Below are 14816 nucleotides of genomic sequence, written 5' to 3'. Positions count from 1 at the left end.
GTAACTGTAATTAACTAGGAAGTCGGGGCACCAAGGAAAATATTCAGATTACAAAGTTATAATTTCCTAATATAACTTTTCAGATATTTTATATCTGATCAATTAGTCTTCGAATTAATTAATTATTTACTTTACCTCACGTTAGTCTCATTCCAAACGTCGTAAATTGTTGGTTATCTGCATGAACCCAGTCTTCACTATGAGTCATACATCAATTGTCTTAAATAATTTATTTATTAACTAACCAAACAATCACAGAAGTGCATAAACAAACAAGTAAATATGTTTACAAGAAATGATAGGGGAATGTGCCCTAGCGGGCTAAACCGGCATGGCGACTTGTTAGACGAAAGGGGAGTGGGGGTCAGCTGAGAAGTCACTACAGAGTAGATAATTATAACAATTGAAATGCTAATCCTTTGCACATGAACGCTCACTCATTCGGGAACAATTACAATCAATATATATATATTTACGCTCAGTGTGTCGTCTTGATCACTGTTGAAAAGTTTGTTTCTTTTGTAGACTTGTCCGTCTCTCTCTCTCTGTCGTGGTTAGAATGGATAGTTCAGAGTGACATTCATTCATGTTTCGGCGGTTGTCGTTCTTCACGTTCAATGATACCGAATTCCTAGCTGCAGACTAGTAATTAATATCAAAGACTTGTTCTTATTCTGTCGGTATCGATAGTCTTAAGAGTTTAACCACGTGGTATGGTTAAAAGATTCAGCAATCATCTGCAACCTTTGTCCTCTCGTGATTGAGAGAAAACATGGTCTGTTGAAAACTTCTCAAAGTTGGGGTTTTATTCGGGAGTTGCAGAAAAGGGCCTGCACCAGGATGCCCGACCCTAACTGGGCTCATGGGCGGTCCTCTGATTTAGTTAAACTCAAAAGGGAATTGGAGTGTCCTTCATTAAACAGTCCAAAATCACATTACACAATTTTACAAACAGTATCATCCTCACTCGTTCATCTTATACAACAATTAGATGTAAACCTCATATCTGAGGCTATTATATTAACAGTGTTATGGTAATGTGGCCGCACCGTCTCTCATGAGTTTTACAAACTTGTACCAAGCGGACCAGTTCATTGCTGAATTCTTCACCGATCTTTTATACCTTCTCCGGAACATAAATGTTGTTCAGACCTCAAGTTCTGTGAGGTGGAAGAAATTCGTTTGTTCTGAAAATTCACTCTGTCACTATACTGTGGCCATGAGGAGATAATCTCTTCCAGGAATTTACGACCTCTCTGACCACAGCAGTCTAGTTGTAGGAGGCAGGGAGAGGGGGATGGGGCTTGCTGTACCCAAAGAGGGCAACATCATGACAACTGTGACAGTTGAATTAAGCTCATGAGGCACATATACATACAATTTATAAGTCTAAAAATGGATGTAGCAACTACAGATTGTCCCTTGTAAGTCTATTAAAAGTGTACAAGGTTGAGCATGTGTCCATTAGGCCTATGGATTTTTTTTTTGATTAGCATGAATTAGATTGAGCAATAAAAGCCCCACCTTTAGTCCATAGGCTGGGATCCGCATTATGCAGCTGTTGCAAGACCACATTTTTCACCGGCTGTCCACTGGTTTCAAAAACAATGATTGATAGGCAGCTTTAACTTCTTGAATTCAAACATTTATTGGGTTCAAATACACGTATAGATTTGTGAACAGCCATCCACAACAACAACAATCCATGAGGCGCAAATAGCTAAAAGAGAGAGCAGCAGTGTGATTCACATCAATGCGCTATGTAGATATCAATAATAAGTCATATCCGTATCGCCGTAGACTACACCACTGCTGTCATCCTTGCCGCCAAGCATTTATTCAAGTTGGATAATCTTTTGAAGCCGACAGCAGTCGCACCATTGGAAGACATAGCTTTGACTGTAGACTACAGAAGCCCATTCCTGCTCTTTTCCCGCAATCCATCAAACACATTTGGTGTGCCATCATATTGGTCTCTGATTTGTGGTCAGACTCGCTCAGGTAGAACAAACTTAAACTTGCTCCTTTTTTCAATGCTGATTTGAATGTCATTGAAAAAAACAGAAGTGTTAGATTTGTTTATTTCGCAAAAAAATGTCGTAATCATGTCGTTTTTCAGATGTATCTGTACATGTAATCCTACTCCCCAACCCTGAGCATGAGCATGAGTAGCGCAAAATAATCTGTTATCCTGTAAGAAACATTTATAAATGTCCAGGATGTCACAGGATGCTATGTTTAAATTAGATCTAACCACATTTCAGTTGAATCTGTTGTCAACACTTGATCTGATAAACAGCAACTTTCTGTGTTCCAACAGTTGATCTGTCCATGTTTGTGTTCAAGGAGAGAGACTAGAGAAACGTTCCAACATGGAGGGGACACAGGGCCTCCTGGCCATCTTCACCATAGCAACATGTTTTCTGGTTAACGGAGCACAAAAAACAGGTAAGCATGTTTGTCTCCTGACATCTGAATCATTCCAGAATGCAGATCACAGTCCTGAATGGCATAAACATAGAAGCATTGAAGAAATACCACACAAATGCAAAATGATGACCAACTCTTTGGGGCTTTAGACTGCTGAGCAGTTATAAGAAATTGTTTTTTATAAAAGCACAATAAAAATAATATTTGATTAATAGATTGATTTATTGATTAATTGCTTTCATTGCTCATCCCATGCACAAAAAACCTTGTGGTTTAGACACTTGTACGGAATTCCATAGGCTGACGATTGTTTTCTACCCCTCCCAGTCTGCAAGGAAGAGGCCGTGGCCGACATCGTCTTCCTAGTGGATGGTTCATGGAGCATCGGCTCAGAGAACTTCAAACAGATTCGGCAGTTCTTGTACACGCTGGTTAACAGCTTTGAAGTGGCCCCCGACCAGGTGCGCATCGGTTTGGTCCAGTACAGCAACACACCACGCACTGAGTTCCTCCTCAACACCTTCCAGGACAAACAGGACATCCTGCAGTACATTACAAACCTGCGTTATATGGGTGGTGAAACCAACACGGGCCTGGGCCTGGACTTCCTGCTGAACGAGCTCTTTGTTGACCGCGCAGGGAGCCGGGTGAATGAGAACGTGCCCCAGATCGGTGTGGTGATCACTGACGGTGAATCAATGGACAATGTGGGGCTGCATGCCCTTAAGCTGAAGAAGCAGGGTGTCACGCTGTACGCCATCGGGATCAAAGAAGCAGACGAAGATCAGCTGAAGGAGATTGCCACTACACCTCACAACCAGCATGTGTACAGCGTGTCAGACTTTGCTGCGCTGCAGGGGATCTCCCAGAGCCTCATCCAGGTGCTATGTACTACCGTAGATGAGGCAAAGAGACCAATATCCAAAGTGGTACAAGGTACTATAACGGTGTATTTATTGTTTCCATTTGAAAAATATTCTTTATAAATAAATTACATTATTATTTTCCTTAATCTCCAGAGTGCCTCAACGCCACAGTGGCTGACATTGTGTTCCTTGTGGATGGCTCCACCAGCATCAGCCCTACAAACTTCCAGGAGGTTCGGAGGTTTCTCCACAGCTTCATCGAGGGTCTGGATATTGGAGCGGACAAGGTTCGCATAGGACTGGCCCAGTTCAGTAATGAGATCCAGAAGCAATTCCATTTGGGGGAACATACGGACCAAAGGGCCCTACTGGAGCAAGTGGACAGGCTTCCACAGCTCGGGGGAGGCACAGCCACCGGCAAAGCCATTACTGTCCTTCGGGAAGAGTTTTTCACCAAGGCAAACGGTAGCCGCGCTGATCAGAGGGTGCCTCAGATTGCTGTGGTGCTCACCGACGGGGCGTCTGCGGACAAGGTAACGCTGCCAGCCAAGGCGCTAAGGCAGCAAGGGGTCATTGTGTTTGCTATTGGAGTTGGGGCAGCCAACATCAACGAGCTGAAGGATATCGCTAACAGGCCCCATGAGCGTTTCCTGGTCAACATAGAAAGTTTCCAGGCCCTACAAACACTTTCTCAGGGTCTGTTGCAGACTGTCTGTGTCTCCATGGAGAACCAGAGGATGGGTAAGGGACTTTTATAAGGAAACATACTGTATGTTGTAACAAATTGTGAATGTTGAACTTGCAAACTATGTAATCCAAGTGACTTGTTCTACCATGGGATGCCATTCTATGTAAAAGTATGCAACCTTGAGAGGCAGACATTGGTTACGGCCGCTTGTGCCAACATTAAAGTCAACATTCAAAGGAACATTTCTAAAAATGAAAATAAAATATGACATACATTCACACTGTTGTCATAGCAATTATTCTTTCTTTTTTCAGCTCTAATCCCAAAGTTCTCTGATATCTTCTTCCTGGTGGACAGCAATATGATGCAGGCAGACTTCCAGCTGGTCAGAACCCTTCTGATGCGACTGGTCAACCAACTCAACCCGAGCACTAAAACGATGCGCCTGGGTCTGGCCCAGTTTGCCCAGGACACCAAGGTGGAGTTCTTACTGAACACCCACAACACCAAGGAAGAGTACTTGGCAGCTCTTAGGAAATTCAGGCTGCCGCTGCGTCCCAACAGGTCTCGTCACCTGGGCGATGCCCTGGAATACGCCCGTGCACACTTCTTCACTACAGCGTCTGGTGGCCGTAATGAACAAGGCTACCGGCAGTTTCTAGTCACAGTGACAGGGGGGGATTCGAAGGATAACGTGATGAAGGTGGCACGTACTATCAAATCTGAAGGGACAACCATTGTGTCTATCGGGTTGGGTGAATCTACACTTCCAGAGCTAAAGTTAATGGCCACCTCGCCATTCTTTTACCAGACTACATCCATCACCTCTGTACTAAAGACTGTCTTTGAGACTGAAGAGGTGGTCACTGTGACTGACGGTAAGGGCATTTGTGGATTTTTGCTGAATTAAGTGAATATCTGATCTCTTGTGAAATAGTTGCTCATTATACATAAAGGATAGCAGATTGCTGTTGACTAACAATTTCCTCTCTATTGCAGATTGCAGTGAAGCTTCACTGGCTGACATTGTGTTTATAGTTGATGAGTCTTCGAGCAATAGAACTGCAAACTTCCAGCTGGTTCGTGGATTCATCCACAAGATAGTAGACGGCCTAGATATAGACTTCAACAGGGTGAGGGTGGGCATCGTCCTCTATAGCAACAAGGCCTCGGCCCAGGTCTACCTCAACTCCTTCCAAGAAAAAACAAATATCCTTCAGTTCATCAAGATCCTGCCCTACCGTCGCGGTCTCACATACACTGGCGAGGCCCTGGAGTATGCCAGGGAGAAGATGTTTATCAAGGAGAGGGGCAGCCGGAAAGAACAGGGGGTGCAGCAGGTGGCGATAGTCATCACCGGAAAGTCCCAGGACAACGTAACTTCTCATGCCGCTGCACTGCGCAGAGCTGGCGTCACTGTCTATGCAGTGGGGATCAAGGATGCTGACGAGAACGAGCTGAGACAGATCGCTTCAGATCCCCCTAACAAGCACGTATTGCATGTGGACAGCTTTGCCAAGCTCAAGACCCTGGAGAAGAGCCTGAAGAAGAGTGTGTGCTACAACATCCTTAAAAAAGCAGTCAAAGACAACGCAAGGACATACACTGCCAAGCAAAGTGAGATCAAAATGACTGTAACAATGCTTCTTGTTGTTTAATTTGTAGAGGAATGTTGATACAGACATAATGTGATCTCCGAGATGACACTAGTGCTTTCTTTTCTCTTTTGATTCTAGGCTGTTTGCAGACAGATGAAGCAGACATGTTCTTCCTGATCGACCACTCAGGGAGTATTGAATATCCAGACTTTGCTGACATGAAGACATTCATTAACAAATTCATAAACACATTCCACATCGGACCGCATCATGTCCGCGTGGGTGTGGTAAAGTTCTCTGATACACCAGCTCTTGAGTTTGATCTGACAACCTACCCTGACAAACCTTCAGTGGAGAAAGCAGTGGATGGTATCATCCAACTTGGAGGCGGGACAAAGACCGGATTAGCGCTGAACTCTATGGGTCCGCACTTTGATCGGGCTAAGGCCACCCGAAGTCACAAAGTTCGCGAGTACCTCATTGTCATCACAGACGGAGAGTCTGAAGACAACGTGAAGGATCAAGCAGCAAAGCTGAGGGCGCAGGGCATCACCATATATGCCATTGGGGTGAATCTAGCTAACGATACACAGCTGCTGGAGATTGCTGGCAGCCAAGAGAAGAAGTTCTTTGTCAACAACTTTGACGCTCTGAAACCAATAAAAAATGACATCATCACAGATATCTGCTCCCCTGATAGTAAGGGCATCTCTATTGTTTTTAAGTGTTACATCTTATTTATTTTCAGTAAAAATATGAAACACCTTGTCTCTTGCCAGGGATTGATTATGAGCACACATTGAGTTATAACAACAGCTAAATTAATATTTGTTCTCTATTCATAGTTTGCAACGACATGAAGGGGGACGTCCTCTTCTTGATTGACAGCTCAGGTAGCATTAACAACCCAGACTTCCAGAAGATGAAGGTCTTCATGCAATCCATCATCAACAAATCTGACATAGGCCTGGATAAAGTGCACGTGGGCATCATACAGTTCAGCACCAGCCAACAGGTGATCTTCCCTCTCAACAAGCATAACGATAAGGAAGGCATGTTGCAGGATTTACAAACGATGCAACAGATAGGCGGGGGCACACACACCGGCAGAGCCCTGTCCTACACCTCACAGTTCTTTGACCCACCGAAAGGAGGGCGCACTAACGTGAAGCAGTTCCTGATTGTCGTAACCGATGGTGAGGCGCAGGATGAGGTCATGTCTCCTGCCAAGAAACTTCAAGACAAGGGTGTGATCATCTACGCTATTGGGGTGGTCAATGCCAACAATACACAATTACTGGAGATCAGTGGCGCACAGGAGAGGGTCTACTCCGAGAGGGACTTTGATGCACTCAAGGCTTTGGATAGCCAACTGGCATTGGCAATCTGTGATCCGGAGAGAGGTGAGTGCCACTTGTTTCATGAAACATTACTTAAAAGCAACAATGAGTTCACATTTCTTAGATTTTGACATTGATATTTTCCTCTATCTCTTCTTCTCTTCCACCAGAGTGTGTGAGGACGGAGATCGCAGACATCATTTTCTTGGTGGACGGCTCCACCAGCATCAGCTCAGATAATTTTGACATAATGAAAAACTTCATGATGTCCGTGGTCAATGAAACCTCTGTTGGGGAGAAGCAGACACGCTATGGTCTGATTGTCTTTTCAGACAACCCCGAGTCTAAATTCACACTCAACGAATACAAATCTAAGCGAGACGTCAATAGTGCCATCACAAAGCTTAGAGAGCCCAGTGGAGACACCTACACTGGAAAGGCACTCAAGTATTCCTTGGGTTATTTTGGTGCACAGTACGGCGGGCGAAAGGCCCTAAATGTTCCCCAGTGGTTGATGGTGATCACAGATGGTGAGGCTACTGACCCCTATAGCCTAGCTGGGCCAGCCAAGGAGCTACGGGACAATGGGATCATAGTCTATAGCATCGGAGTGGTTGGAGCAAATAAGCAAGAGCTTGAGCTCATGGCAGGGGACACGAATAAGGTTTTCTTTGTGGATGACTTCCATAAACTAGACACACTGCACAAAAATATTTCCTTTGAATTCTGCCAAACCAGCAAACCAGGTAAGACAGAATCCAACTGTAAAAACATCTATGCTGAAAGTACAAAGCCTTGTAGCATAAGCATTTTGAAATTAGATGGTTCAACATGATCTGACGTCTTCTCTTCTCCTCTTAGTCTGTGAAAAAACGCAGGGGGATCTGGTCCTGTTAATTGACAGCTCAGGGAGCATCAGCACCACCGACTTCACTATCATGAAGAAGTTTGCCACAGACCTTGTTTCCAGCTTCAACATTGCAGAGCAGTCCTTCCGGGTGGGAGTCGCCCAGTTCAGCAGTGATCCTAAAAAGGAGTTCTTCTTGAATGAGTATTACACAGAAGCAGAGGTGAACAACCAGATAAACAATATGATGCAGATTAGGTACACAACGAACATCGGAAAGGCCCTGAACTACGTCCGTAAAGAGTACTTCCAACCAGCTAGAGGGAGCCGTATCAATGCCAAGGTCTCTCAGAACCTGGTTGTAATCACTGACGGACGTTCAGATGATGATGTTGTTGATGCAGCAGAGAAGCTCAAGGCCATGAACATTGAGGTGTTTGCCATCGGTATCGGGAAAGACCACAAACCTGTTGAGCTTGGGCAAATCACTCTCAACCCAGAAAGGGTCTTCTCTGTGCAGGACTTTGCCAGCCTGGACAAGATCAAGAAGAAGGTGGTGGATACTATATGCTCCTCCAAGGTACCAGACACTCAAGCGGGTGAGTAAACCGTATGCACGTTTTATTTCCTCTGTCTCTCCTGACTCAATGTAAAACTCTCGTCAAAGAATGCTTGTTAGTGTTTGAAAAACAGGCTATTTTACACTGTCTCATATTATCCTTGAGTAAACCTAACACATAAAGCTTTTGAACTTGTTAAAGGGGTTCATTTGGATGATAAGTAATAATGAGTGTGTCTGTGTCCAATAGGCTGCACCATAGACATCGCCATGGGGTTCGATATTACACGCAGGGCCACCGCCCAGGGGCTCTTCGATGGCCAAGCCCAGCTACAGGCCTTCCTGCCACAGATCATCCGCTATGTGTCCAACCTGAAGGGCCTGTGCTGCGTGGCGGGAGATGGTTCCATTGAGACTAACATTGGCTTCCGCGTGGTGGAGCAGGACGGAAAGGTTCTCTACGACTACAACTTCGAGAAGTACGACGAGAAAATTGTGGAGAAGGTTATGGCCCTGCAGACCACCCAGACAACATACTTCAACTCCTTCCTCCTGCGCTCCTTCAGTGATAAGTTCCAGAAATCTAACGCTGGCGTGAAGGTGGGCCCAAACATTATGTCTCCTGTGTGGTTGATCCCAGACTCCAAAAATGTTCATTTCATAACATATTTTGTTGGTTATATCACATTGTAATAACAATGTCACAACTACTTTGTCCTTTAGGTGCTGGTGATCTTCTCAGACGGACTCGATGATGACGTGGTGAAACTGGAGCAAGAGTCGGAACTTCTCCGCACTAAAGGTTAAAGAACCAGGGGAAACCCACCGAAACGTACAAATTTAAGAACATTCATGAGACAAAAATTAACATTAAAATCGGTTATACTTTTATCTCTGTCTTCCATGTCACATTTCCGGAAAAGGTATCAACGCCCTGCTTACAGTCGCCCTAGAAGGTGTCCAAAATGCCAACCTTCTTCAGATGGTGGAGTTTGGGCGAGGATTTGGCTACAAGCAGCCGCTCAACATTGGCATGCACAATTTGGGAAACACCCTGTTGACACAAATAGTAAGTGGTTCATCATTTTGTGACAACAGAATCAGAACAACCCTTTTAGTTGTATCTCCCTGTGTTGTAGTAATACTGTATGTCACTTAGACTGGCTAAGACTCTTTGGGCTGACATGTAAGTCCTTTATGTCTCTATCTACAGTAATTCCATTTCCAGTCATATTCCCAGCTGTAGGGATAGAGAAGTATTTCTGATATGTCTGAGTATTTTGGGTCATACAGTACAATGACAAATGTTTCTGTTTAAAAAAGCGGATTACGTGACATTGTTGAAGAATGTCAGGATGTCAGAAATGACAGAAAGGATTTGTGTTCCTGTTTCGGCATGTCAGGTTGGAAGCATCAAAACTAGAACTCTGGGGTCATGGGAAATGGGATATAGTACACCACGAAATAGAGTCGTCACTTGCTAGAAATGTACTTAGCAACAGGAGCCACTGGAGACAAGAAAAACAGACCAGTGACGTGATTGGTTGTTTTTAGATTGGCTTTTGAGATGAGTGCCTCCAAAGGTGTCTCCAATTATGAGGGTGTGTCAACAAATTACATATTGGATTTAATAACACATGGTCTCATTCTCTCTCTTTCTATCCCACTCTCTCCTTCTCCCCCTCTTTCTTCCCCCTCTCCCTTTCTCTCTCGAGGACACAGTGGCTGAGAGGGAGTGCTGCAATGTGATGTGTAAGTGCACCGGACATGAGGGTATCCGTGGCAACAGAGGACGCCCAGGGACAAAGGTGAGGCCCTCTGAGCCTTCTTTATAAAATTATACAGTGTTTAAGATTTGACGTGACACAGTAATTTAACACTGTTAAAATACTGTAAAGAAGATGTGGGTCTATGTACTTCGTCAGTCCTCCCTTTGGCAGTTTCAGTTTCCTCATTTGCTTTTCGTTTCTCTCCTTACAGAGTCAGCCAGGACTGAAAGGACACCCTGGCTTCCCTGGCGAGGAGGGGGGAATTGTAAGTGTGTATTTTCAGGAAGGGAAGAATAATTCTCAGTGTGGTATTCAGACATCTGACAAATCAAAACATATGAATCGTGGATGGTGGGCAAGGTCTACAAGTCAGTTTAATAACCTGTGACCTTTGACCTTAAAACCAATGACCCTTGTCCTCTCTCTCTGATTTGCCACAGGGCGAGAGAGGTCCACCAGGTCCCACTGGCCCACAGGGACTACAGGGCTGTTCTGGGAGGAGAGGCCTCAAGGTGAGCAGATGGACTACTGACTAACCAAAAATCTATGTTTATAGACCGTCTGGTCTGGAATGTTTCCCATTAGATGTCTTCCCGACATCTGCTTTTAGATCACCTTTTACCAGCAGTTACCTGTCCAAAATAATCCCATCTAATCTGATCTCTGAACCATGACCCTGGGACCTGTCCAAAATAATCCCATCTAATCTGACCTCTGAATCATGATGCGCTGGAGTTACCTGTTTTAAATAATCCCATCTAATCTGTTCTCTGAACCATGACGCGCTGGAGTTACCAGTCTAAAATAATCCCATCTGATCTCTGAACCATGATGCGCTGGAGTTACCGGTCTAAAATAATCCCATCTAATCTGATCTCTGAACCATGACGCGCTGGAGTTACCAGTCTAAAATAATCCCATCTGATCTCTGAACCATGATGCGCTGGAGTTACCAGTCTAAAATAATCCCATCTGATCTCTGAACCATGACGCGCTGGAGTTACCTGTCTAAAATAATCCCATCTGATCTCTGAACCATGATGCGCTGGAGTTACCAGTCTAAAATAATCCCATCTGATCTCTGAACCATGATGCGCTGGAGTTACCGGTCTAAAATAATCCCATTTGATCTCTGAACCATGATGCGCTGGAGTTACCAGTCTAAAATAATCCCATTTGATCTCTGAACCATGATGCGCTGGAGTTACCAGTCTAAAATAATCCCATCTAATCTGATCTCTGTTTTTTTACAGGGCTCAAGAGCCTACAGAGGGGACAGGGTAAGTGAATGAAGCTGTTGATACCACGTTCACACAGCTAAATGTAGTGTACAGTAGAAACCTTTCTATGTGCAGTATACTAGGTATTTTGTCTTAACCGATGGAAAACCAGGTTTACCATGGTGCTTTCTTTTTTTCATTGTGTGGATGTAAACGTCTGCTGTTGTTGAGTGTGTTGTGAATCAGTGTGCACATTACCATGGCAGGGTGATGACGGAGACCATGGCCTTGATGGGGTTGATGGTGAACAGGGTCTGATTGGAACAGCTGGAGCTGCAGGAGAGAGAGGAAACCCAGGAAGACCAGTAAACACATTTTCTCATATTCTACAAATATTTCGCCAATATACTACTCCTAGGTCACTGATATACTACTGCTATGTCATTAATACGCTACTCCTATGTCACCAATATACTACTTCCATGTCACCAATATACTACTTCCATGTCACCAGTATACTACTCCTATGTCACCAATATACTACTCCTATGTCACCAATATACTACTTCCATGTCACCAGTATAGTACTCCTATGTCATTAATATCGTTCTCCTATGTCACCAATATACTACTCCTATGTCACCAATATGCTACTTCCATGTCACCAGTATACTACTCCTATGTCATTAATATCGTTCTCCTATGTCACCAATATACTACTCCTATGTCATTAATATCGTTCTCCTATGTCACCAATATACTACTTCCATGTCACCAATATACTACTCCTATGTCACCAATATGCTACTCCTATGTCACCAATATACTACTCCTATGTCACCAATATGCTACTCCTATGTCACCAATATGCTACTTCCATGTCACCAGTATAGTACTTCCATGTCACCAATATGCTACTTCCATGTCACCAATATGCTACTTCCATGTCACCAATATGCTACTTCCATGTCACCAGTATACTACTCCTATGTCACCAGTATACTGCTCTTATGTCACCAGTATACTGCTCTTATGTCACTAATTTCGTCCTCCTATGTCACCAATACACTACTCCTATGTCACCAATATACTACTTCCATGTCACCAGCATAGTACTCCTATGTCACCAGTTTACTTCTCCTATATCACTAATATCGTTATCATATGTCACCAATATACTACTCCTACATCACCAGTATACTACTCCTATGTCACTAATGTCATTCTCCTGTCACCAATATACTTCTCCTATGTCCCCAATATCCTACTCTTACTAGATTCTCTTCTCTAATGTCTAACCTATTGATGGTGGGTTCTCTTGCAGGGCAACAGCGGCCTCATAGGAGAGCCAGGAGTGAAGGGGCAGCGTGGACTTAGAGGTGACCCTGTAAGTCACATAAACTATGGACGCCATTTAACAGTGCAAATGATTTACGATGGTTCAAGGACCAGTATCTGCTGGTTTTAGGTTTTCCTTTCAATTAAGATCTAGATAACCAGAGGAGGGCAGTTCCTCACTAATTAGTGACCTTAATTCATCAATCAGGTACAAGGGAGGAGCAAAAACCCACAGAGACTCGGATTGAGTTTGGAATGAGTTTGACAGTTGTGGTTTAGACTGTAACAAATGCTGTGTTTCTATATCTTATTTTCTAACTGCTACTAAAAGTTAGTCTCTGGTCTTTTAGGGAGACTCTGGAGTGGACAGCATTGTCGCGGGTCCCAAAGGAGGAAGGGGAAATCCAGGACTACCGGTATGTAGCTTGTAGTTGGCCACTGTCAATGTACTGATCTAAGAATCAGAATCGCTTATTCACCAAGTTCATTTGCAAGTACCAGATCATTTTGACTGGCTCTTTCTAGTGAGTAAAGCAGGATTCCCTTACCGTCCTGGAGGGTGACAACACTGCTGTTATTCTCATCCTCTCTCTCCCTCAAAAACACCTTTTCTCTCTTGTCTCCCTTTCCACACCGACAGGGAGACCCAGGAGAAGAGGGCAGTCGAGCAGAAAGTGGAATCGTCGGAAACCCAGTGAGCGAAGTTTCATTTCTGCTAAGCTGTCCTTGTCCTGTTATACTGATGTTGTCTCACCTTTTTGGTCAATTGTCAAGTGATGATTATGTCCTGTGTCCTGCTTTGTAGGGTCCTCAAGGAAGAAGAGGTCTCCCTGGTCCAAATGTACAGTAGGCAGCTACTTCATGAATAACAGTCCCTAGGATTACTATCTATATTTACTGTATGTACCCATTACTGTGTTCTTTGTGTGTGTATGTGTGTTTTGTGTGTATGTTTGCCTGTGTGTGTGTGTGTCTAGGGAACACCAGGGGATCCAGGAGTTGTAGGCCTCCAAGGAATTCCTGGCCCTTCTGGACCACAGGTAAGTAATATATACCCATTCCCCTCATCCACAACTCCACAGTAATGCTACTACTGATGCACTTCTGTTGCATTTGGGACAGTACCCCCAATACCTACTGTTGCTGAACATGTTTCTCTCCTGTGTGCACAGGGTATAAGAGGAGACTTGGGCCAGCCTGGACCCAGGGGCCTGCAGGGTTTACCTGGACCTCAGGTCACTTTTCTTACCTTTCTACTTCCATCCCATCTGACCACATTGAGGATGCCTGATGCATAAATCCTACTGTTATGTGATGTTGACATGTAATGATGGCGTATGAATGGCTTTTCCCTCAGGGCACACCTGGAACTATGGGTGGCAAAGGTTCAACAGGAAGACGAGGGATGAATGGACAGAAGGTGCATTGCCTTTGTTAGCAATTTATGTTATTCTTCAATAACACAAACTACAAAGCAAATCAGGGGGAGAAAAATGGGTTTATTTGAGAAGGATAAATCAAGATGTTATGCTGGGAGGTAGATGTTCAGATGTTCAGTCTCCCCTGTCCTCAGCTTTTCCCCACTGAACAAAGGAACAAGAAGCCATTTAATAACCCCCATCCTAGTTTAGGGTTGACCAATCAGAAGTCCTTGCAGAACAACTTGGCCAACGGCCAAATAAATAGTATCCTGCCCCAGACTCCATGTATAGAACGTAGCACACGTCACTCTGAGTTCAGGAGTGACATTGGACAGATTCTAAACAGATGTTGAACTGAAACCCAACTCCTATTTATAATCCTCTATTGACCATTAGGACTTTTAGTACGCTCGTCCTCTCAAACCCTCAAACTCTGCATCTTCTAAATATTCCATTACCTTTGACCTACAGTTATGTAATACATTACAATACAAAACATTGGCCATCTTGGTAGGACAATTTGTTACCAGGCCTGCAGAGCAACAGAAACATATTACATATAGACACATAAAAAGTATACATTAAAACATGTCTGTAAAATAATGTTTTATAGCCCTTCTTCCAACCCAATACTGTGTGGTTTCCTCACAGGGCCAACCTGGGGACCTCGGGGTCAACGGAGCCCTTGGAACACTTGGGCCAAGAGGGATGCCGGTAAGGTGTTGCCTTGTCATTACACA

General features: G+C 44.1%; 1 protein-coding gene across 4 annotated transcripts in view; it reads left to right on the top strand.

The window, feature by feature from the left end:
- Window positions 1-14816, top strand: part of LOC110513540 (collagen alpha-6(VI) chain) — a 32501-nt gene that overhangs the window by 9831 nt on the left and 7854 nt on the right. For 2 of the 4 annotated variants that reach the window (XM_090222455.1, XM_090222446.1), the window contains exons 2-26: window positions 2321-2448; window positions 2758-3366; window positions 3450-4037; window positions 4299-4862; window positions 4984-5601; window positions 5721-6281; window positions 6428-6985; window positions 7093-7668; window positions 7784-8368; window positions 8579-8928; window positions 9052-9130; window positions 9252-9397; window positions 10044-10136; window positions 10309-10362; window positions 10538-10609; window positions 11351-11377; window positions 11584-11682; window positions 12642-12704; window positions 13006-13071; window positions 13296-13349; window positions 13461-13496; window positions 13633-13695; window positions 13828-13890; window positions 14013-14075; window positions 14728-14790. In XM_090222455.1, coding sequence (XP_090078581.1) covers window positions 2373-2448; window positions 2758-3366; window positions 3450-4037; window positions 4299-4862; window positions 4984-5601; window positions 5721-6281; window positions 6428-6985; window positions 7093-7668; window positions 7784-8368; window positions 8579-8928; window positions 9052-9130; window positions 9252-9397; window positions 10044-10136; window positions 10309-10362; window positions 10538-10609; window positions 11351-11377; window positions 11584-11682; window positions 12642-12704; window positions 13006-13071; window positions 13296-13349; window positions 13461-13496; window positions 13633-13695; window positions 13828-13890; window positions 14013-14075; window positions 14728-14790 — 6126 coding nt within the window. In that variant the 5' untranslated portion in view covers window positions 2321-2372. The remainder of the gene's footprint in view (window positions 1-2320; window positions 2449-2757; window positions 3367-3449; window positions 4038-4298; window positions 4863-4983; window positions 5602-5720; window positions 6282-6427; window positions 6986-7092; window positions 7669-7783; window positions 8369-8578; window positions 8929-9051; window positions 9131-9251; window positions 9398-10043; window positions 10137-10308; window positions 10363-10537; window positions 10610-11350; window positions 11378-11583; window positions 11683-12641; window positions 12705-13005; window positions 13072-13295; window positions 13350-13460; window positions 13497-13632; window positions 13696-13827; window positions 13891-14012; window positions 14076-14727; window positions 14791-14816) is intronic. The other 2 variants (XM_090222435.1, XM_090222441.1) reach the window with 1 other exon arrangement.

The sequence above is a fragment of the Oncorhynchus mykiss genome, chromosome 3 (assembly GCF_057628025.1).
Source record: "Oncorhynchus mykiss isolate SJ-2025 chromosome 3, ASM5762802v1, whole genome shotgun sequence".
Taxonomy (NCBI): Eukaryota; Metazoa; Chordata; class Actinopteri; order Salmoniformes; family Salmonidae; genus Oncorhynchus; species Oncorhynchus mykiss.
The sequence above is the reverse complement of the archived record's forward strand: the minus strand, read 5'-3'. Positions and strand labels throughout refer to the sequence as shown.